General features: G+C 58.5%; 2 protein-coding genes across 6 annotated transcripts in view; one reads left to right on the top strand and one right to left on the bottom strand.

Annotated features, from left to right (window-relative positions):
- The first annotated feature begins 1,639 nt into the window (after window positions 1-1,639).
- On the top strand, window positions 1,640-13,313 carry TAF1C (TATA-box binding protein associated factor, RNA polymerase I subunit C). 5 transcript variants are annotated; one of them, XM_013056980.2, is made up of 15 exons: window positions 1,640-1,807; window positions 4,138-4,276; window positions 5,537-5,618; window positions 5,803-5,900; window positions 5,973-6,062; window positions 6,156-6,229; window positions 6,828-7,066; window positions 7,214-7,330; window positions 7,411-7,528; window positions 7,619-7,690; window positions 7,837-7,972; window positions 8,164-8,307; window positions 9,200-9,374; window positions 9,450-9,584; window positions 9,664-13,313. In XM_013056980.2, exons 2-15 carry the CDS (start codon window positions 4,139-4,141, stop codon window positions 10,635-10,637), a joined length of 2,592 nt encoding a protein of 863 aa, XP_012912434.2. In that variant the 5' UTR covers window positions 1,640-1,807; window position 4,138; the 3' UTR covers window positions 10,638-13,313. The 5 variants fall into 5 exon arrangements, with proteins under 5 accessions (XP_012912434.2, XP_012912433.2, XP_044932306.1 ...); XM_013056979.2 differs by having other exon boundaries at window positions 9,447-9,584; XM_045076371.1 differs by having other exon boundaries at window positions 7,214-7,454; window positions 9,447-9,584.
- DNAAF1 (dynein axonemal assembly factor 1) overlaps window positions 11,337-21,056 on the bottom strand; it is a 21,891-nt gene continuing 12,171 nt past the window's right edge. The window contains exons 8-12 of the mRNA XM_045076374.1: window positions 17,914-18,180; window positions 14,917-15,026; window positions 13,483-13,542; window positions 12,324-12,684; window positions 11,337-11,709 (exon numbers count right to left, since the gene is read on the bottom strand). Of these exons, the coding sequence (XP_044932309.1) occupies window positions 11,612-11,709; window positions 12,324-12,684; window positions 13,483-13,542; window positions 14,917-15,026; window positions 17,914-18,180 (896 nt within the window). The 3' untranslated portion in view covers window positions 11,337-11,611. The remainder of the gene's footprint in view (window positions 11,710-12,323; window positions 12,685-13,482; window positions 13,543-14,916; window positions 15,027-17,913; window positions 18,181-21,056) is intronic.

Below are 21,056 nucleotides of genomic sequence, written 5' to 3'. Positions count from 1 at the left end.
CTCAGTTTGTTTTGTGAGATTAAGAGTCTCTTATGGTTTGTCTCCCTCCCAATCCCATCTTGTTTCATTTATTCTTTTCCTATCCCCTTAACCCCCCATGTTGCATCTCCACTTCCTCGTATCAGGGAGATCATATGAGAATTGTCTTTCTCCAATTGACTTATTTTGCTCAGCATAATACCCTCTAGTTCCATCCACGTTGTTGCAAATGGCAAGGTTTCATTTCTTTTGATGGCTGCATAGTATTCCATTGTGTATATATACCACCTCTTCTTTATCCAGTCATCTGTTGATGGACATCTAGGTTCTTTCCATAGTTTGGCTATTGTGGACATTGCTGCTATGAACATTTGGGTGTACATGCCCCTTCGGATCACTAAGTTTGTATCTTTACAGTAAATACCCAGTAGTGCAATTGCTGGTAGCTCTATTTTCAACTTTTGAGGAACCTCCATGCTGTTTTCCAGCTTGCATTCCCACCAACAGTGTAGGAGTGTTCCCCTTTCTCCGCATCCTCGTCAGCATCTGTCATTTCCTGACTTGTTAATTTTAGCCATTCTGACTGGTGTAAGGTGGTATCTCATTGTGGTTTTGATTTGTATTTCCCTGATGCTGAGTGATGTGGAGCACTTTTCCATGTGTCTGTTGGCCATCTGGGTGTCTTCTTTGCATAAATGTCTGCTCATGTCCTCTGCCCATTTCTTGATTGGATTATTCTTTGGGTATTGAGTTTGATAAGCTCTTTATAGATTTTGGATACTAGCCCTTTATCTGATATGTCGCTTGCAAATATCTTCTCCCATTCTGTCAGTTGTCTTTTGGTTTTGTTAACTGTTTCTTTTGCTGTGCAATTGGAAGTCGATTTTTTAAAAATAACAGTTCTTAAAGTGGGATGCCTGGACCAGCAGCATCAGTATTCCCTGGGAACTCATTAGAAATGCAAATTCTTGATTCACATCCCAGACCTACTGAACAGGAAATTCTGGGAGTGGGTCCCAGCAAACTAGTTTAAAAAGCCCTCCATGGGATTCTGTTGCATGCTCGAGTTTGAGAGCTATTGGGTTAAGATAATGGTAAATTTTTTATTGCATATTTGTTCCTAAAATCGTGTACTTCTGACAAGCACACTCAGCATCACCTGGGAATTTAGCAACACAGATCAACAGGTCCCACCCCATCCAGAAAGTCTTTTACACCCCACGCAGGTGATGCAATGAAAGCTAGAATTTGAGAAACAATGCCTAGAGCTATACTTGCTCGACCATTGGGAGAGACTCTTGCACTCCAGCGGTTCCTGTACCCCTCGTTGTAAAGCCTGCTTCATAAGATAGGAGGCCGATTAATTGGATTTTTACTCACTAATACAGTGCCTAGCTCATATTGGTGCTCAGTGTTTGCTGAATGAATTAGTTTAATACCCAAGAACAGGCCTGAGAAACAGGAAGTTGAGCAGACATAGGATTTGAACCTGCGTCAGACAGGCCTTAAGAGCACGCAGACTTGAATTCGCGGGACTATACTCCTACTGCGCAAGGCAGCGGCTTCACGCCCATTCCCCCTCCGTCCAAGAGGTGGGGCTCTAGGACGCCCGCGGAAGGTACGCTAGGAGGCGGGACTTCCTACCTCCGAGGGAGCACTTCCGGTCCTGCCCGGAAGACCGTTAATTCGCCCTCTCGTTCCATCCCGTGCCCCGGAGGCGGGGTGTCGTTGGCCCGCTCCCTCGTGGCTCGTGGCTCGTGGCTCGTGGGTCGGCCGAGCGTCCCGTGGAATTCCCAGCCCCCGACGAGCACCGCGGGGCCCGGGCCACGTAAGCGCGCGCGCCGCGGGGAGGGCAGGGAGGGGGAGGCCCCGGGCCGGGAGCGGAGCTCGGGCCTGGCGGGTGCGCGGGTCCGCGGGCTGCACGCTGTGTGACGCTGGCACAGGTGGCCCCACAGCTGCACGGCGGGTCGTCCGCTCCTGCGCCGCGCAGCCGGAGGCCCCCACCAGTGCCAAGCGTGGCGGCGGCTGCCCGGCACGCAGCGGTCCCCGCGGGTCCCCCGCGGTGGTCGGAGGTGAGGGCGCGAAGAGAGGCTGCTTCGTCGAGGGGCTTTTCGGGGGTCGGGAGCTCCACCGGCGCCCTCTGCCTGCCCGGCTGGGTGTGAGGCTCACTCCCTTCTGGGCCTTCCCGTTCGATGTGTAAGTCCCGGTTGGTGCTGTGGCGCGAACAGCGAGGTGCTGGGAAGAGAGGAAGCCCCTTCCCCGTGGGGACTGCGGGAGCGGTTTGGGGGCGCTCGGCATCGAGTCCCACGCCGCCGTGCGGGCTCTGGGGGAAGGCCAAGGTGCTGGGCCGAGGAGCCGCGGGAGGCCTGCTGTCTGGAAATCTGAAGGATGGGTAGGATTTTGTAGGTGGGTGGGAAGGGTGCCGGCGTCCATCCGGAACCGAGAGAGGGTTGGCCGATGGGGCAGTCCCGGAGGAGGTCAGTGGGACTGGAGCCCGGGCGCAAGGGGGAGGCGGAGGTGAGCTGGAGACGGGCGCACGTGGGTTTGTCGGGGGTGCGGCCGCCGCCGGTGCCGTGGGTTTGTCGGGGGTGCGGCCGCCGCCGGTGCCGTGGGTTTGTCGGGGGTGCGGCCGCCGCCGGTGCCGTGGGTTTGTCGGGGGTGCGGCCGCCGCCGGTGCCGTGGGTTTGTCGGGGGTGCGGCCGCCGCCGGTGCCGTGGGTTTGTCGGGGGTGCGGCCGCCGCCGGTGCCGTGGGTGCTCCCGCGCCGCAGTCAGGACCGGGCAGAAGGATTCCCGGAGCGCCTCCTGGGTTCGTGCCACCGCCCTCTCCTGTTCCGTTTTGGCAAAGAGAGTGAGGGCAGCCGCCCACCTTCGGAACTCAGGAATGAATCAGATACGGCCCCTGCCCCGGGAGAGCGCCCCGTCTCACCAAAGAGATGAGGTTATACATAGAGGCCGCCGTTAGGGTGAGGCTGGTGGGCCATGAGCTACGCACGTTCGATCGTTTGAGAAGTATTTACTGGCTTTTACTGGGGGACGGGTGTCCTGCGCGGTGCCGACAGTATCTGCGTGTGCGGAATGAAACGATAAGTTTATTTATCAGAATAGGTTGATAAAATGCAGTGGCAGTTCCAAGGGAAAGAGATTTTTGGTTTCCGGGACTCCTGCTAATGCTTGCTTCCTTGTGGATGCATGGCAGCGGAGGGGTTCAGAACTTGGACTTTGGATTGGATGGGGGGACCAAGCTGTTGGCCTTGGTGGGGGTTTGCTGTTCCCTGAGCTTCGGTTTCGAGAGCTCCGAAACAGGGGCAACAGACGAATAAAACAGGTCGTCCGTCTGGGGTGGCTGCTGGTGCTCAGGAAGTGACCACTGCTGTTACATTTGTGGTTAGTGGAAGAAGAGGGAAGGCGTGGCTGCTTATTTTTCTTGAGCAGTTTGAATCTGGCACAACCCCTGGATGTAAACTTATTCTATTTTGTTTTCCTTTGACATAAATTTATTGTTATTCAACACAGGGTCAGTTGCATTTCCCACAAGGTACTATACTTGACCATGGGAAGACAGAGGAAGAAGACTCTGTCCTGGTTTGGGGGGAACTTGAGTTGCTCTTGGGGAGAGCAGCCTGGGGTGGAGGGTGCATCATTTCCCCACCAGTGGTTGTAATAGGGTAGCTACAGGTGGGGCTGAGAGCCACAGTAGAAGCCGCCCCCACACCACGTATCTGACTACATCTCCTGCCTCCCGTGCTCCCCCTCATTCATTCTGTTGGCTTCCCAGCTGTTTCTCACACACTGTTCTGCCCCAGGACTTTTGTACTTGCTCTTCATTCTGGCAGGACCCCTCGTTCCCGTTGTCTGCACAGTTCTTTTCTTCCTTAGGTTCAGGCTGTGCCAAGTGCCCCCTCCTGAGCGAGGCTTTCCCTGGCTGCCGCTGCCTATCACATTGCCCTCCCCTGCCTCCTGGTTGGCTGGTTGGTTTTAATTGAGCACTTATTAATATCTGGCAGTAGGCTGTGTCTTTATTTATTCTTTATTATCTTTCTGAAATAAAATTCAAAATACAGCCCTGTTAGGGCAGTTGTTCCTCTCCCAGAGACCCTGGAAGGCATGCTCAGGTTCAAACCTCTGAGAAGACGTGCTGTGTGGTTCTTGTTTTCCAGGATGGACTTCCCCAGCTCCCTTCGACCCACACTGTTCATGGCTGGCCCCCTTGGTCTGAGTAATGTCCCTGACTTGTCCTTCATGTGTAGCTGGAGAGACGCCCTGATGCTGCCGGAGTCCCCGCCCGACAACTCTGAGGTGAAGATCCGGGGGAGAGCCCTGGCTGAGGCCCCTCTCTCCAGAGCACAGGCTGCTGCCTCTTCCTCGGTTTTCCTTTCCTGCCTTTGCTCAGCAGATGCTCACTATTGAGCCCCTGCAGTGCACGTGGGGAAGGGGGAGCCTCATTAGGCCTCGGAAATCCAGCATGAGTCAGAGGCATCCCTTGCCTTTGGGGGACTTAGGGTTAGGTCCAGTAGGACAAACAACCAAAGGATAAAATCATCACCCTGTGTGACAAGAGCACTGCCCGAAACCCAGAGGAGGCTCACGGAGCAGAGTGGGGAGAAAGTGGTGGTGAGGAGACAGGAGGCGAGGAGAGGCCTCCCCAGACACGAGGGACAAGGGGCTTTCCCTGGAGGCCTAAGCCATCTGGCTCCCACTTGGAGATAGGCTGCTTAAGGGTGATGCCCGGCAGAGGGGAGGGTCCCCAATGAAGAAGGGTTTAATGTCCATTCGGTCCCCTCTGGGAGCCCAGCTCGCTGCCTCCTGTACCCCCGAGTGTCGGAGCTGAGTGGTCTTGGACGAGCCCAGCGCTGGGGAGCAGAGTGGCCTGTGGGCTCCCCCCAGTCAGTAACCATGAGGTCTCCTGAGTGGATGTGAGAATCAGGCGGTTCTTGGGTCAGCCAGTGATGGCACAGGGCTGGGGGGAGCTGCAGCTCAGAGGTAGGGACTGGCCCAGGCTCCCAGCCCCTTCTCTTAACCAGCTGTTTCCTGGAGCGAGCCTCCTGGTGCCTCCACTTCTTCACCAGTAAAGCGGCGATGATTGTTATACCGATGAGTTAGTAAGATATGTGCTTATGCATTAAAGGTAAACGAAGAGGCACCTGGCTGGCTTAGTCGGTAGAGGATGCAACTCAAGCCCCATGTTGGGCGTGGAGCCTACTTAAAGTAAAAATTAAAATAAAATAAAATAAAAATAAATTTAAAAATTTTAAAAATTAAAATAAAAAAATTAAAAAAAAAAATTTTTTTAAAGTGTGCGCCCCGGGGCGCCTGGGTGGCTCCGTGGGTTAAAGCCTCTGCCTCTGGCTCAGGTCATGATCCCAGGGTCCTGGGATCAAGCCCCACATCTGCTTGGCGGGGAGCCTGCTTCCTCCTCTCTTTCTGCCTGCCTCTCTGTCTACTTGTGATCTCTGTCAAATAAATGAAATCTTTAAAAAAAAAAAAATTAAAAAAGAAAGTGTGCGCCCGGCCTGGGGCTGTGTTCACTGTGTTCCTTTTGGGCTTGTGTTTCTTCAGAATGGGGCGCCGCACATGGCCACGCAGCTGCTCTGGGAGCCAGAGACCCCCGGGCCCCTTCCTCTGCTGCCTCCTGGTCCTGGTAAGTGTCTTGGTTCCTGGGGCTCCTTCCAAGCTGTTCCCCGAGTCCCTTCTGTCCCCTGCCTCCCCCACAGAGGCCTTCCCTCCCTGCTGGTGAATTTCAGTCACCTAAGACACCTGCCCCCACCTGTGAGGCCTCTCCGGTTCCTGAACAAACCCCTTCTCCGGCCTCATTCTTCCGTCAGATCCCTGGGACCCTGGGGTGACTGCCCAGGACCTGCTTTTCCGGGGAGGTTTCACATTCCGAAGGAAGCCCCGAGCCGTGCTGGACGTTACGGAACAGGTGAGTAGCCCCACAGCGGGCAGTGCTGGGTGGTGGGGGCTGTGCGTGGTGACCCAGCCTCCCTTCCCGCAGCTCAGCCGCTTCCTGTGGGACCATGGGGACATAGCCTTTGCACCCCTGGGGAAGCTGATGCTGGAGAATTTCAAACTGGAGGGAGCACGGGTGAGTAACCTCTGCCCAGCCAGGAGAGGGGACGCCCCACTTCTTGTCTGGGTAACCTCGGATGTGCGAGCTTGACAAGGCCTTTCCACACAGAGCCGTTCTAAGAAGAAGACAGTGGTCAGTGTGAAGAGCCTACTCCAGGACCTCGGTGGACACCAGCCCTGGGGGCAAGTGGCTAGTGAGAAAGGACGGGCTGGGAGGCCTAGCTGGGGTGATGTGGAAGCAGCCAGGGGGGTCCAGGTTCCCCTCACAGTTGTTTCTCTGCCCCATGTGGTCAGGGGCTCCAGTTCCTCGCACCAAACTCTAAGTGGAAGAGGGAATTCGATTTATGAACTGCAGGTTTGGCTGCATCTAGGTGTTGGAATAACATGATTAGGGCTCTGTCTCTTTCTTTTCTCCTTCACTTGGCTTTGCTTGGCTCAGTTCCTGGACGAACTATTCCTAAGGGGCAGTGAGATGGCTTATGACTTCAAGGAAGAAGCTAGTGTTTTTCTTGAGGCACTACCCAAAGCCCTGAGAAAGGTGTGGTTGGCGTGGCCTGGGTGTCTGGCTCCTCCATGAGCCGATCACCGCGGCCAGGGGTGACCTCGGACCACTCTTGCAGCAGGGAAGAGGGTGGAATCGTTTTCCGAAGGAAGAAATTCTAGGTTAACTAAAAACAAACAAACGCGCGCACCTGCTGGCCTGGCCTCTCTTGGGATGGGACCTAGTCCTCCTCTCGGTCACTGTTGCCGCCTGATCCTCATGCCATTGCCTCGTCCCCAGCTGCCCCTGGGCTTTCCTCAGCTACCGACAGCGCCGCTTCTCCATCCTCGGGGGCCCCGTCCTGGGCAAGTCAGTGGCCAGCCTCCTGGGGGAGCTGCTGCACGAGGAGCTGGCCGTGCGGTGGGAGCAGCTGCTCCTGGACGACGCGTTCACCGGGGGTGCTTTGGCCTGGGTGCCCGGGAGGACGCCCCAGGTGGGACAGTTGGTCTACCCTGCAGGAGGTGCTCTAGACAAGCTCTGTATCCTTTCTCAGGGGGGCGATGACGGGGTAGAGGCGGCTCTCTCTGGCGGAGGGGGTGCTCTCGGCCTGGTCCCAGAGACTGGCAGGATGTTGGGGGACTTGCAGTGACCAGAGCTCATATACCTATCCTTAGCCAGAGGCCCAGGTTTCCAAGAGGTCAGTCTGACCTCAAGCGGTGATGCTCAGGCTCTCAGGGACCCTGGCCACATCCAGCTCCGAGGACCTGTCCGGCAGGTGGTGACCCGCACTGTGCAAGGGGAAAGTGAGTCCTTTGGACACCTCCCTCCATGCCTCCCTCCCTTGCTGACTTGCTCCCTCACTCTGATCTTCTCCGTCCCTCAGCCCTGCTGGCTGTCCGCTCTGACTACCACTGCGCCCTGTGGAAGGTCAGTAAGCAGGGGCAGCCTGCCCCTCTCCCGGTGCTGCAGGTCGGGAAGGGGGCCACTGGGATCAGCCTCAGGTGAGGGGCTCGGCTGGGGTGGTGTGCACGGAGCTGGGTGTGGGTAAAGGTTGGGGGGGGCGGTCAGCTGATCCTGCTTGTGCCCTACAGCCCGCACCTGCCCGGGGAGCTGGCTGTCTGCAGCCGTTCCGGAGCTGTCTGTCTGTGGACCCCCCAGGACGGGTAATGCCCCTTTTCTGTGAAAACCCTCCACCGCCACACACAGCTCCCCCCGAACCACAGCCCGTGCTCCCTGTGCAATGTGTTCTGGACCCTGGGCCCCTCCATGTCAGCCCATCTCCCCATCATGGCTGGTCTGTCTCCCCAAGGCTGCAGCAAGTCTACAAGGACCCTGAGACCCTTGTGTTCTGTGACCATTCTTCCTGGCGCTGGGCAGACTTCACCGCTCATCCCCGGGTGCTGACTGTAGGGGACCGCACAGGAGTGAAAATTATTGACACTCAGGTGAGCGGAGGGGACCGGCACAGGCACAGCTGTGGGGCAGAGCAGATATGGTGAGGGCCGGGGCCGGGCATCTTCCCCAGAGGGCATGAAGAGTGGCAGGGCCATGAGCCTTGCCCGCCCGGGGCGAGGACTGGTCGGAGTCTTGCCACAGCCCCAAGCTGTGGGAGGGCTGACCTGGGTTTCTCCCCCAGGGCCCACCCGGCTGTGGTCTGCTGCTTTTTCGTGGGGGCGCAGAGGCATCATGCCAGAAAGGAGAACGTGTCCTGCTGACCCAGTATCTGGGGACGTGCAGCCCCGAGCCCCTGCTTCCCACTCTCCATCTCATCTGTACGCAGGTGAGCCACACCTGCCCCCGCGGCCCGGGGCACCGTGTCCAGGAGGACAGCTCCGGCAAAACGGATCGGGAGACTCTGTTGAGTCTGTGGCTGGCGTGTGCTAACAGACGGGTGGGAACGGCCTTGTGGGGAGGCCCCACGGTGCAGGAGGAAAGGCACGGGTGTCAGGGGAGTAGTCTGTGCTACGTGGCACAGTTTCCCTGTGTGTTCAGGAGAAGGGGAGGTGGTCCGAGGGGCTGCCCCCCACCCACCCGCCAGGACTCCAGGCTGTTAACTGGCGCCTCTGGTGCACAGGTCCCAGGGTTGCACAGCTTCAGGGAAGGCCTGGTAGCAGTCTGCGTGACAAGACTGCGCCTTTCCTGAGAGTCACTGCCGTGTGGCACTCCAAGTGATGTGCCGGGGAGCTTCCCCCGTGTGGCGCTACTTGGTGGGGACGGGAGGGGCATCAGGGCGGTCACGCTGCTGGGATAGCCCCGGGCCTTGAACTCCTCTTGAGAGCCACGCGGAGCTTCTTGTCCCATCACATGCTTTCTCCTGCCTCGGTCACGGCCGTCTGGGGTGTGCGGACTTCACACTCAGGCACACACACAAACACACCCGACACACACACACACACATGCACGCGTGTACCCATCCCCATCACCTTCCTTGGCTGCTGTCCCCGCCCCCTCCCCCGTTGCGTTCCTCCCCCTCGCTCACAGCCCCCCCCTTCCCAGTCGCCTTTGCGCGTAGCCTCCCCCTACAAGCCCCACTCACCCCCACTGTAGTGTCCTTCGGTCTGGCCTTGTCCCTCCCCCCAGCGTCGCACCATCACGTCCTTCCCCTGCCCTGTCTCATCCCCCTCCGTCAGGTTCTCCCTCGGTCACGCTTCTCATTTCCTATCGGCCCCCAGTTTTCTCTCTACCTGGTGGACGAGCGCCTCCCCTTGGTGCCCATGCTGAAGTGGAACCATGAGCTCCCCTCGGCTCCCCTGTGGGCCCAGCTGCTGCCCCCGCCACGGCCCGGCTGCCCCCGGCCGCTGCTCCTGGGCGCCCAGCGCGGGCACCTGCGGCTGCTACACCTTACAGGTAGGAGTCTGGGCTGGGGCAGGAGGCGGGCGGGACGAAGGGCAGGGCCTCAGCTGTCTGGCTTTCCTCCAGGAGAGGGGGCCTCTGCACCCAGGCTGGCGGGGCACCCCCAGTCTCTCCCTTCCAGCAGCGACTCCCTCTCCGCGTTTCCCCTGCTGGAGCCCAAGAGTCAGTGGCGGCTGCAGGAGCGTCTGAAAGCGCCAACCATAGGTGCGCTGGGGCCGGGGAGTGCATCTGGGGGGGGGGGTGCCCTGCTGGACCTTGGCGTCACTGTCACTCTCATGTCCAGGTCTGGCTGCCATCATCCCTTTCCCGGCTTCCGAGCCAGTCCTGTCGCTCTTCCAACTGTCAGCAGCCGGGGATATCTTCCACCAGCGCCTCCGCCTCCAGACAGACCCTGGGGCTACCCTCCATGCCCCCACGGCTTCCTGGACTCCACAGGCCACTGCGTGCTGCAGCCGATGGCTGAAGGCCCTGCTGAAAGTGCCCCCGCCTCCCCCTGTGTGGGCTGCACCCACCTTTTCCCACCGCCGTCTGCTGGGCTGCATGGAGCAGAGGACAGGGGAGCGCAAGGGGCCAGAGGGTCTCCGAGCGGCCATGGCTGGAGGGCGGCTGCTGCAGCAGAGGGACCTGGGCCCACTCCCCTCTGCGGAGCCACCCCCTGCCCCCGAGCCGGGCCCCGAGGACGAGCTCAGTGCACGTTTGGAGGCGGCTTGGGAAGGCCAGATGGCCGCCTGGTGGGAGAGGCAGCAGGGCCGGAGCTCCGGGCCCAGCAGACTGCCCAAGCGGCACAAGCGCCGGACTCAACTGTCCAGCACTTTCTCCTCGCTCAGTGGCCGCCTGGGTCTCTCGGATGCCACCAGCCCCCCTCATAGCCCAGACCGGGCATCCCCCGAAGCCAAGCTGCAACCACCGGTGACCCCGCCCTCCCATGAGTCCACTCAGGAGCTATGGGCTCAGGGTGTCCCCTCAGAGCGGCAGCAGACTCTCCGCGACTACATGGCGAAGCTGCCGCTCGGAGGGGACAGCCCACGTGGTGTCTGCTCGTCCCTCTCCCAGAGCCCCAGCCTCCAGGCCACACCCTCCAGCTCCCAGACCCTCCAGGAACGCACAGCCGAGCTGCCACCACGAAGGACCACCCTGAGAGGTGCTGCCGTGTCTTCTTCCCAGACCTCCAGCCTCCGGGCCACCCCCTCCAGGCAGCGGGCACCTGTCCCCTCTGGCTCTCAGCCCCAGCGGAAGAAGCCGCGCATGGGCTTCTGAGGGCCCGGGGGAGCCCTTCATCCTGGACCTGCTGTGCCTTCTGTGGTTGGAAGCTGGGAAGTGGAAAGAGAACAGTCCCCGGGGCACAGGCCTGCGTTTCCAGAGCAACGGGAACAGCAGGATAATTGTTTCCTCTCCTTATGCTTTTGCTAGATCATTCCAGAAGGCAAATTGAGTAGGCCCTCGTGGTCCTGTCCTGAAGGGCTGTGTCATGGGGATTCCCTCCAGGAGACGGTGGGCCGTGCTGCCCAGGAGCTGGGGCTATTGTCCCCTCCCCCCAAGACACCGGAGTGACGGAAGGGCACCTGCTCCTCACCGTACTTGCAGGGAGTCCAAGCTGCCAGCGCTGGCCGCTCAGTCTGTGTTGGTTAAGCGGCGCCCACTGTGATCGGACGTTTCGCGGAGGGGGACGCTTGGAACCCACGTTTAGGAACTGAATAAGCCTGGCAGCGGCGCGGGGTTGGGAATGATGGGGTTTCTGGGGCCGGCAGCGCCCCCTACAGTCCTTCCTCTGAAGCATGTGGTTCCGTGGAACACTTTGCTCCCCTGTGGGGAAACCCGCCCTCAGAATGTCCCAAGACACCAGCGTTTGCTCTAGATTTCTCCTCGCACGTGGAGGTTGCTGCTTTTCTCAGGGAACCTGGTGGAAGGAATTGCACAGGACTCGCGCGGATGTGAAGCGACCCGGTAACACGGGGCTCACGCGGATACTAAAATGCCTGTAATGCTCGGTTACACAACGTCCGCCCCTGAGACCCCGGGGATGTCGCGCTCTGCTTTGAGCACAGCAACACGGTGGTGCACACTTGCATGGGGTCGGTGAATGGGGGGGGCGTGCGCCGAGTGCTCTCAGGAACTATGACTCTTTGGAAGGAAGGGGAGCCCAGCCAAGAGGGTGACCTGTACCCATGGGGGGGCCTAGCTGTGGGCTCTCTGTCCCCATTAGTCTAGAGGTGGAAGGGCCACCTTGGGCTTCAGTCCAAGCCAAACTCAATGTCCTCCCGGTCTTCACCCGCCTCGGGCTCAGCGCACTCTGTCTCATCCTGCGCCTCATTCTCTTCAGGGACCTCACCTAAGGAGGCAGGAGAGAAGGCAGCTGTGTTCTCGGGACCTGTGCTCGCCCTCGAGTCAGGCACTGAGCCTGGCCGCCGGCTAGTGTCGAGTCAGAACCGCCTGGGCTCAGCAGAGGCTCAGCGACAACTCCGCGCTGCCCCACGTCCCCCATGTGCCTCTCCCGGGCCATGAGCCCAGGCCTCCAATTCCCGGCCAGGCCGACTGGTCAGCTGGTGGCTTGTCCCGCCCAGCCGGGTGCTCTGGCCGCCCTGTAGCCGCAGGCCAGCCGTCCCCGTCATTTTGTCCCACACTCCCTGTCCTCGTGTCACCAGAGCCTGCCCACCCTCAGAAGTCTGGGTCTGGAGAGGCTGAGAATCGGTTGGTGTGGACGGGGGTGAAAACCCGGGTTCTCCAGACCCCCGTGGTGATTGGCAGTCCTGGTCAGGCCAGGCAGGAGCAGGTCAGCTGTGCGGCTTCTCCGGCAGGGCCAGCAGCAGCCATGGGCAGAGACGCGATCCACAGTGGCCTCCACGGTCTGTGGTGAGTGGCCTCTGGCCCAGCAGCTGCTCCCCCCACCGGGGTGGGTAGCAGGGGACCTGGGCCCCTGTGATCTTTAAATCAGGGTGGCATTACCTGGGGGAGAGGCTGGAAGTAGGTCACTGTCCTTGTCCTCACTGGGAGCAGGCAGTGGGGCGTCCCGATGGCAGGTTGGGGGCATTGATGGCTGGCCTGGAGCTGGCTCGCCGGGGAGCTCCTGGATCAGCAGGCGTGGGGCCTTGGTGTCTCCTGTTGGGGTTTCCGAGTCCCTCTTGGCTGCTGTGTCACAGATGGCAATGAAGGGCGTCTCAGCCGTCCTCCACGTGTCCCTGGGAATGGCGAATATGTTTGAAAGGGCATCAGAGGTGTCTTCTGGCACTGGGAGTGAGGAGTGGTCCAGTTCAGGGTCACTGTCATCACTCCAGCTTGAGACGGCTGTGATCTTTGGAAAGCACATCTGTTAAAAAAGATGAGTGGAAATTGCGGCTTTCAGGATAGTCGCTATAAAACGCCCAGTGCCGGCGCTGCTATAAAACACTCTGTTGTCACGTACAAGAAAGGCCTGAGGGAGCCCCACCCTCCACCCATGGGACGTGTGTCCGAGGCCGCAGGACCGATGCCCTGTGGCCAGCCGTCCCCAAGCCCCTGAAGGGGTGGTGAGCGCTCCAGCAGGGCTCCTCTCCAGCCCTCCGTCAGGGCCAGCCACGCCAACGTGCTCCCGGGGCCGTGAGTCGGCTGCACTTGGAGCTTGGGCCTCCGGCTGCCATACGCTCCGCGGGGACGTAGCCTCCTGGGAGGGGAGTTCCCCATGGGAACTGTCGGCCACTGTGAACTTCCTCCCTTGGTGATGAGCTGCCCAGAGATGGTCTCGCCCTGTCCTCGCACCCAGGCCCCGGCAGCGCCCATTCATGCAGGAGAACCACCCCTCCCAGTCCTGCCTCGTCCACTGCCCTTCCCTGTGTGTGTGTCTCTACGGGGCAGGCACCCCAAAAGCAAACACCAGCCACCTCAGGACAGAAAAGTTTTCCCCGGTGAGCGTGTACGACAAGGAGTTATTAAAAAATCAGTGCCAGCAGGTACGTTCCAGAAGACCCAGGTGCTTTGTCTGGGAGCGGGCAGCTCTGCACCTGCTTGGCAGAGGCAGGCCCTGGGGTGCAGAGGTGTGGGGGCACCTGACGTGCATGGAGCTGTGCTTTCTAACAGGACCAGAGGGACAGTGACACTGGGCTGATGGTGGGGACGCGGGGCTGATAACCTCATCATCCTGGCCTTCCAGAGGCTCGCCTGTGTCCACATCTTCCAAGTCAGGCAGGTCCTGGAAGAACAAATAAGCCCCTGTCAGTCAGGGACAGGCACAAGGTCCTGCGAGGGTCGTTTGCAAGCGGAGCGTGCAGGAGGGGCGAGGAAGGGGCGGGAGTCCTCTGGTGAGCCGAGGGCACTCCGTGCGGGTGCCCGGACCGTGGCGGAGGAGGAGGTCGGGAGGAATGCCTTGGTCATCAAAGACTCCGCCAGCATGTCATAGGGGAGACAACACAGGCGTTTCCCAGGCCTCTGCGTGGTGTAACGTGAGCGTAGTCCAGGCCTCCCCAGACGGGGTGGGGAGTGATTGTGCTGTGGCTGTGCGATTGTATCTTCCTCCACAGCTGCCAAGCCAGCACGCGGGGTGGGCAGTGCATTAATTAATTATTGTTAATTAGGCGGTGCACTGTGCAGTTAGAGGGAGGACCTGTGGAGCCCCACTGCCCTGCTTGGTGTTCCTGCCCCACCACAGCGTGGCCATGCGGCCTTGGGCAACTTGCTTCACCTGTTTCTCAGTCTCCTCATCTGTGAAATGGGGATGATGATGGTGCCTACGGCCTCTTAGAGTTACCAGAAGGTTCAGTCCATCAGGACGTGATCTGTCTAGAACGGTGCCGGGCAGAATAAGAACCATGAATTCTGTGGGTCATCCCAGACAGAGCTGGTTCTCTCGTCCCAGTGCTGTTTCTTAACGATACGCGTGTGGGTTCCGCAACTGGAAACCCGCTCTGAGCACGGACAGTGTCTGTGTCTCCTGAGCCACATGGAATCGTGCACTTTACCGGGGGAGTAGGCAGGGAGGGGCAAGGCTGCGGGCGTCTTTCTGGGGGCCCTAGTGAGCCTTGGCTGCCCGCGGCTGTGAGGCTGAGGGGTGACCAATGTCTCCCCACTTCTCACGCCCCACTCTCCCAGTACGCTTCCTGGGGGTCATGAGGAAATGGGTGAACTCCTATTGTACCTGCTCCTGCCACCAGTCCTAAGGCGGGAAGAGCTGGGAGGAGGGGTGTTCCCAAGGAAGCCGGGCGGCAGGAGGCCAGGCACCTGACCGCGGAGGGAGGAGGCCCTGCTGACAAGTGTCCTGTTCTCAACAATTCTGCACAGAGTTGCTTCGCTGTGTGACTTCAGGGAAAACAAACCAAGCTTTGTGGGGGGCTAGAGGGGAGACATTTGGCCCAGCACCCCTCGATCTCGGACATGCACATGAATGAACCTGGGGGTATCATGTTATAAGGCCCGTCTGGCCGGAGCGTCTGCGGTGCATTCTGACCGGCTCAGGAAGGTCGGCCCCCTTGGCCACAGAGCACTTTGCTTAGCGAGGACTTGAAGGGTTTTTGCCTGACCGGTACCCGCCGCGGAGCACAGCCCTCTCTCCAGACCGCTGCGTACGTACATCGCTGCAGAGCTTCTCCTTCACCTCCAGTCTGATGGTCTCCAGATCTTCGTCTCCACCCAGCTCCGTGCCTGCCGCAACCCCGGCAGCCACAGTCTGGGGGTCCGGTTCTGAGGACAAGAACACAAGATTACTCGCCTTGGGGCGAGCTTCACGCGCAGTGGTCAGGCTGACAAGCTGAAGGGCAGAGGGAGGCCAGCCCCGGGGACAGAAGCTGCGAGAATCCAGCTTAAGACAGGGTTCCGTCTAAAGAGAAAGGAGAGGGAGAGGAGCGCGCCATCCTCTTGCTGGAACTTGGCCATGACTCCAAGATGGAAGTACCAGCCGGGGAGCAGGTGTGGGAAAAGGCCTGATTGGTGGGCGAGGAGGAAAAGGCCACCTGGGGAGGTGCAGGGGCCGTGGGCTGGAGTCCGGGGTCATGGCCCTGCCCAGGAGGAGCTGCCCCGTGGCGGAAGTGTCAGGAAGGCCCATTAAAGAGTGAAAGGGCGGAGCGCTGGGTGGCTCAGTGGGTTGTCTGCCTTCAGCCCCGGTCGTGATCCAGTATCCTGGGATCGGGCTTTGCTCAGCGGGGAGTCTCTCCTTCCCACGTGTGCTCTTGTAATCTCTGCCTCTCTCAGATAAAATCTTCAGAGAAATGAGCACAGGGGTGCCCGCGATCATGGAGTTGGCATGGGTTCCTCTCCCCACTCCAGGCTTCCAGTTTTTGAGGTCCCCAAGGCCCTGTCCTTGGGTTCTGTTCTCCCTGCTCTTTGGCCTTGTGGCTTCCATCATTAGAGATCCGTGGCCCAACTTCGCTCATCACAGGTAGGTCCAGTTTGGCTCCGAGAGCCCCCGAAGGCTTCTGAGGCTGCTGTTGTGGGTGACCCCAGCTGGGACCTCTAGACCTTCCCTCGCTAGGCCCAGCCGTCCGTCTCCGCAGGCCGTCCCCATGGCTTCTCCGATTCAGTGCTTGTAATCACTGCTCCCGTCCTCTTCGCCTCTGCCAGCCCTTCCTCCTGTATTCCTTGTCCTTGTCCTTGTCCTGCTTGTGGCGCCGCGGTCTCCAGCTTCCCAGCCACCGGAAGATTGTCAAGGCAGCGGCTGGGTCTCTGTTCCCGCAAAACCATCTGCAAGTTACTTCACTCTTCTGGGCCTCTGTTTCCACTCCCATAAGATGTGGGGGCCACACGAGAGCACCCCAATGCACGTCGCGTGAACAGAGCTGGCCGTGTCTTGCGTCTACACCACGGCCAACCAGCTCCTCTTCCAATGCGCCCTCCACCCCTTCCAAATGGTAAAGGCTGGGGTCCCTCTTGGGCCACTCTGCTCCCACGCCAGCTGTAGCTCCCAAGCAAAGGCTTCCGAGGGGGTGGGCGTGCAGGGGAGTGCACAGCGACACCTGCTCTGCAGCACGTGGCCAGACCCCCACTGCACCTTTTAAACAATACAGCCTGGCCTGTCTCCCTCCGTGGGAAGCTGGAGTGAAAACAGGACCCTTTTGGTAGACATCCTCTTCCAGAAACAAGGATGACCAGGCCCTGGGGCGGTTAGCAGCCCCATGCCGCGAAGCCTCGCGAGGGTACAGAGCAGCCCATGAGTGTTTCCAAAGGAAAAAGTCATTCGGAACAAGTCGTGCTTCTCAGAGATGCATTCCAGCCTCATGTTGGAGTCTGGAGAGCTTGAGACGAGCACCTGCAGGGGTGAGCCCAGCACCAGGGGTCACTGTTCTCGTCCCGTGACTGTGGCCTTGACCATTCACTTGGGGCATTCACTCCTGTGGTGTCCGAGGGCTGGGCCTGCCCTGAGAGCTTACTTGCTCCTCCTGCTGCTTCCTCTTTCCTCCCACCGCCTCTCGCTCCCCTGGCCAGGATCCCTGGCGAATTGCTGGAGCTCACCCCCGGCAGGAACAGTGTCCCTGAGCTCCTGATGGGGCTGGGTCCGTCCCTTCCTACGTATGTCCCCTTCCTGATGTACGTTTTTCTCTCCCACACACAGCCTGTGCAAGACCAGACTACAGGAGCAGTTTTTCAGATGCTAATGGAGAAAAGGATGCGGCTCTAAATCCCCGTGGATAGTGGGGCGCTATCTGGAGGTGGGGAGAGGGCAGGGCTCTGTTGGGTTAATTATTGAGGATCGTCTGCTCTGTCCAGATCCTCTGGCTGGAAAGAGAATTCAGCCATGCCTGGCACCCTGGGGTGTGGTATGGCCCTTGCCCATCTGGCTGGTGTCCTTGGCGGTCAGCAGACAGCGTTACTCCTGGGTGTTTCCCAGACAGTGGGGAGCCTTCCTTCTGGGAATCTGTGTTTTGGGCCAGCCCAGCCAAACTCCTCAAACGGACCCCACATGCTGCTCAGGGGGACAAAATGTTCCCCATCTCTCAAGACCCTATGGCTGGACACGCTCCAGGTCCGGCTCACGGCATCCCGGGCAAGTGCTGGGTTTACACGTTAGTCAGCGGGACCCAAGGAGCGTGGCTGACCCTGCCAGGGCGCCTGCATTGCCTAGATCTACATCACCCCCTGCGGCGGCCACGAAGCCACAGAGGGCTGGCTCCCGGGCACTAGACATGTCACCTGTGCTCCCGGGGCACTAAAGTTCGTATTTGGTTTTTATTTTTAATTCATTTACACTTCACACCTGAAGTGTAAAAGCAGTGGAAAAACAACTCCCTCTCCTTCGAACCACTGAATCTTGAATCATCACTGGCCCTGAGATATCAAATATGCTCTGGGCTTTGAGGACACGGGGCTGATCAAAGTATCTCACAGAGAATTTTAAATTGAGTCAGGTGAATATATTTCAGATCTATCAGGTTCGATTATAACAGAATGTTGGTGTTTCACCCAACATTCTTTTTTACTCTGTTGACTAGAAAATGTGGTTCTGGCCCCACTGTATTTCCATGAGCAGCGCTGCGCTAGCAGATGAGACAAGTCTACTGTATCCTAAAGGCACAGCCGTCGGAAACCGTCCCCCAGGTTCACCAGGGGTGCACGCACGTGGCCCTCAGCTCCTTACCTTCGCAAGCAGCTCCGGGGGGCGCCGGCCTCACGGCCTCCTCCAGGTGTGGCCCCGCTGGCTCCCGGCCTTCCGTCTCGCTGCTGACCTCCACCGGCAGCTCCTCCCCAAGATTCAGTTTCTCTGGGAAGAGCTCATCCTTGGCCTCAAAGCTCTCCCTGACAAGTTGCTCCATTTTCTGCTGCCTCTCCTCCTCCTCACGAGGCTCCTCCGTCCCTGGCACGCTGCCATCCACGAGCTTGCTCTCCTCTGGCTCCCGCTCGTCCCCTGAACAGGAGAAGTCCAAGGGTGAGCCACAAAACGGCCTGGGAGGGCAGGGGGGTCTGGACGTCTCTTGGGGACATGCTGTGAACTGCTGGGGGTGAGCTCAGGGGACGGTCAGGGATGCAGCGAAGGCATCTGTCAGTGCGTGCTGAGCACGGAGGAAGCAGAGCTCAGTGTCCTCGGTGGAGGTGGGGTGGGGGGTGGCGCTCAGCACAGCCGTCTAGCGGCATGCGACACGCCTCAAGAACGTGCCGAGGGCTCTTAGGAGATGGCACACCAAAGCACTGGGCTTACCAGCCTTGAAGTCTACCGTGACTTTGAAATGGCTCCGCAGAACGGGTGTGTGTGTGTGTGTGTGTGTGTGTGTGTAATGTTGAACACCATCCATTCTAAGCAGGCACAATACAAGCTTTTCTGAAACTCTGAAAAATACCAAAATGGAAAGCGGACCAGGAAAAATGCTTTAGGAGGATGTCTGCTTTATGGAAAATACATTATGCTAATTGAAACAATAGGCAGAAAACAATAGAGTTATGCCATTGTTCTACAAAATCCGTAAATGTTACATGTGTGGGGAAAAGCCGGGAAGTGCTCATGGGAAATCCTGAGTGGTTCTTGCTGCAATTATTACTGGTGCTTTCTTGTTTCCTATGTGTGGTTGGGTTCACGTTTCGTAATTAGGCGAGAAACAGTCAATTTCATTTAAAAACACACATGGAGACTCCAGCTCCTCTACTGGGTACAGGATGAGGAAGAGGGTCCTTACTCATTAAGGTGGCCTGAGGACCGTCCCTAGGATCCTGCACTGGGCTTGGATCAGCACCGACCCGGGGTTCACTCTCTCCCTAGAAGCCTTTAACAAACACCAGGGGCATCGGGTGTGGGCAGGTGACTCTGAGCCCTGGATTTGGGGCAATAGATTGGGGAGATAGGGGGGTTCATTTACCATAACCTGGGAGCAGACAGATTCTTGAAACTGGGTGAGAGAGGGCAAGGCTGGGAGACAGGTTCTGAGATCCTGGAATAGACCAACCAGGGCCGAGAACATCTCCCAGGCCTGTTGTGATCCTGCCAAGGGAGGAATCGTGATGCCGAACCTTTCGAGGGTTTGGCAGGCTTCATACAACCGCCCAGATTGTTGGCTCTAGTCCGAGCTAATCAGAGGGAGCACGGTCTGTGCCACAGAGAAGGCGTGCTGCCACCATTTGGAGTTCACAGAACTGAATTGTCGTGGTGGGCCATTAAAAGGAGCGAAGTTCAGATCATGCCATCACCTGGAGGCACCCCAAAGCACCAGGCCGGGTGAGAGGAGCCAGGCGCAAAGGCCACATCTTACGGAGAGCGCCATGTATACGAAGCACCCAGAAACATGGGTGGTGGTCATCAGGGGCTGGTGGTAGACAGCATTGTCGGGGGAGGGGGGTAATCACTGCTCACCGGCACAAGGTTTTATTCTCGGATGATGACAATGTTTTGGAAACAGACAGAGGTGCTGGTTGCCCCACGCTGTGACCGTACCAAATGCCCCATCGGAAGGGTCAGTTTTATGTTATGTGATTTTCATGTCAATGAAAAGAAAGGTCCAGGGCCTCCTGTGTTTTTCCATGGTGATTCTCCAGACCCCGGGCTGCGGCTTCCTCCCTGGCTCCCCAGGACTAGGGCCACCTTGCTCCCACATGAGCCACCAAGCTGATGCCACTAGCATCCCCCTTTTCATGGCTGACCACCTCCTGTCACCTGCCATGGCAAGGCTGGTTTTCAGGGCTCTTCTAGATTGATGTCACCCAACACAGCTAACCTTATTTGATTTCCCAGTTTCCAACTGAATCCCAAGCACGGGCATCTGGCTGTCCTCTGCAGCTCCCCAGGGGAGGCGTGGGCTCCTCAGAGGAGCGGAACCCTGTGCTCTCCCTGTGGGCACCTGCGACAATGTCTGCATGCGAGGAAGTCCGTGGGCCTGACCTGTGGGTGCCAAAACCTATTTCTTTACTCCACTCCCTGCAGACAAACGGTGGATTTAAGGGAGCAGTAGTACGAATGGAAAACCTTAATAACCACGTGACTGAGATTCGGAAGGCACAGACTGAGCCCTTGGTCTAGAGGCTGGCTGGTGTTATTGCCATCCGTGGCCCTACCTGGGGTCAGCAGGAAATCAGTACACCGCCACACTGCTTTCAAAAGAACTCACGACGTTCCTTTGCTGTAGACGGAATAATGGCCCCACAAAGGCATCTGCCTGCTAATCCCAGAACCTGTCATTATGTGACCTCATGTAGTTAAAGGGACTTAGCAGATGAGATTAGGACCCTGAGATGGGCTCGGTGTCACCACACCTTAAGAGAGGGGGGCAGGAGGGGGCAGGGTGTCAGAGCTAGAGAGAGAGACTTGAAGGTCCTGCCTAGGAAGGCGGGGGAGGGGCCACAGGCCCAGGGATGAGGGCTCCTCTGGAAGCTGGAAAAGACTGAAGAACAGATTTCCCCCTGGAGTTTCCAGAAGGAACGCAGCCCTGCCTGCACTTTGATTGTAGCCCCATGAGACCCGCCATCACACTTGTGAGCTACAAAATGATGATAAAATGTGTTGTTTTTCAAGTCCCTAAATTTACGGTAATTTCTTAGCATAGTCCAAGAACAGTAATATATCGCTTATTTGGGAAAACGGAGGCTATTTTAACACAACTGAGCTTCTATCCCTGAAAGTGGATTGAAACTGTCCATTCATGCTAGGGCTCTTCCCCACCCTTGGCGGGTGAGTGAGGCCACAGGCACGTGGATCCCAACATGTGTGTGAATCCAAGGTCGGAAACGAATCCCCAGGATGAAAGACCAAGTTCCCCAGCGCAGACTTGCCGTCGACACGGAGCCCTGGGTGCCGCTCCC

This window comes from Mustela putorius, unplaced genomic scaffold, assembly GCF_011764305.1.
Source record: "Mustela putorius furo isolate JIRA1106 unplaced genomic scaffold, ASM1176430v1.1 tig00000174_pilon_pilon_pilon, whole genome shotgun sequence".
NCBI classification, from domain to species: domain Eukaryota; kingdom Metazoa; phylum Chordata; class Mammalia; order Carnivora; family Mustelidae; genus Mustela; species Mustela putorius.
The sequence above is the reverse complement of the archived record's forward strand: the minus strand, read 5'-3'. Positions and strand labels throughout refer to the sequence as shown.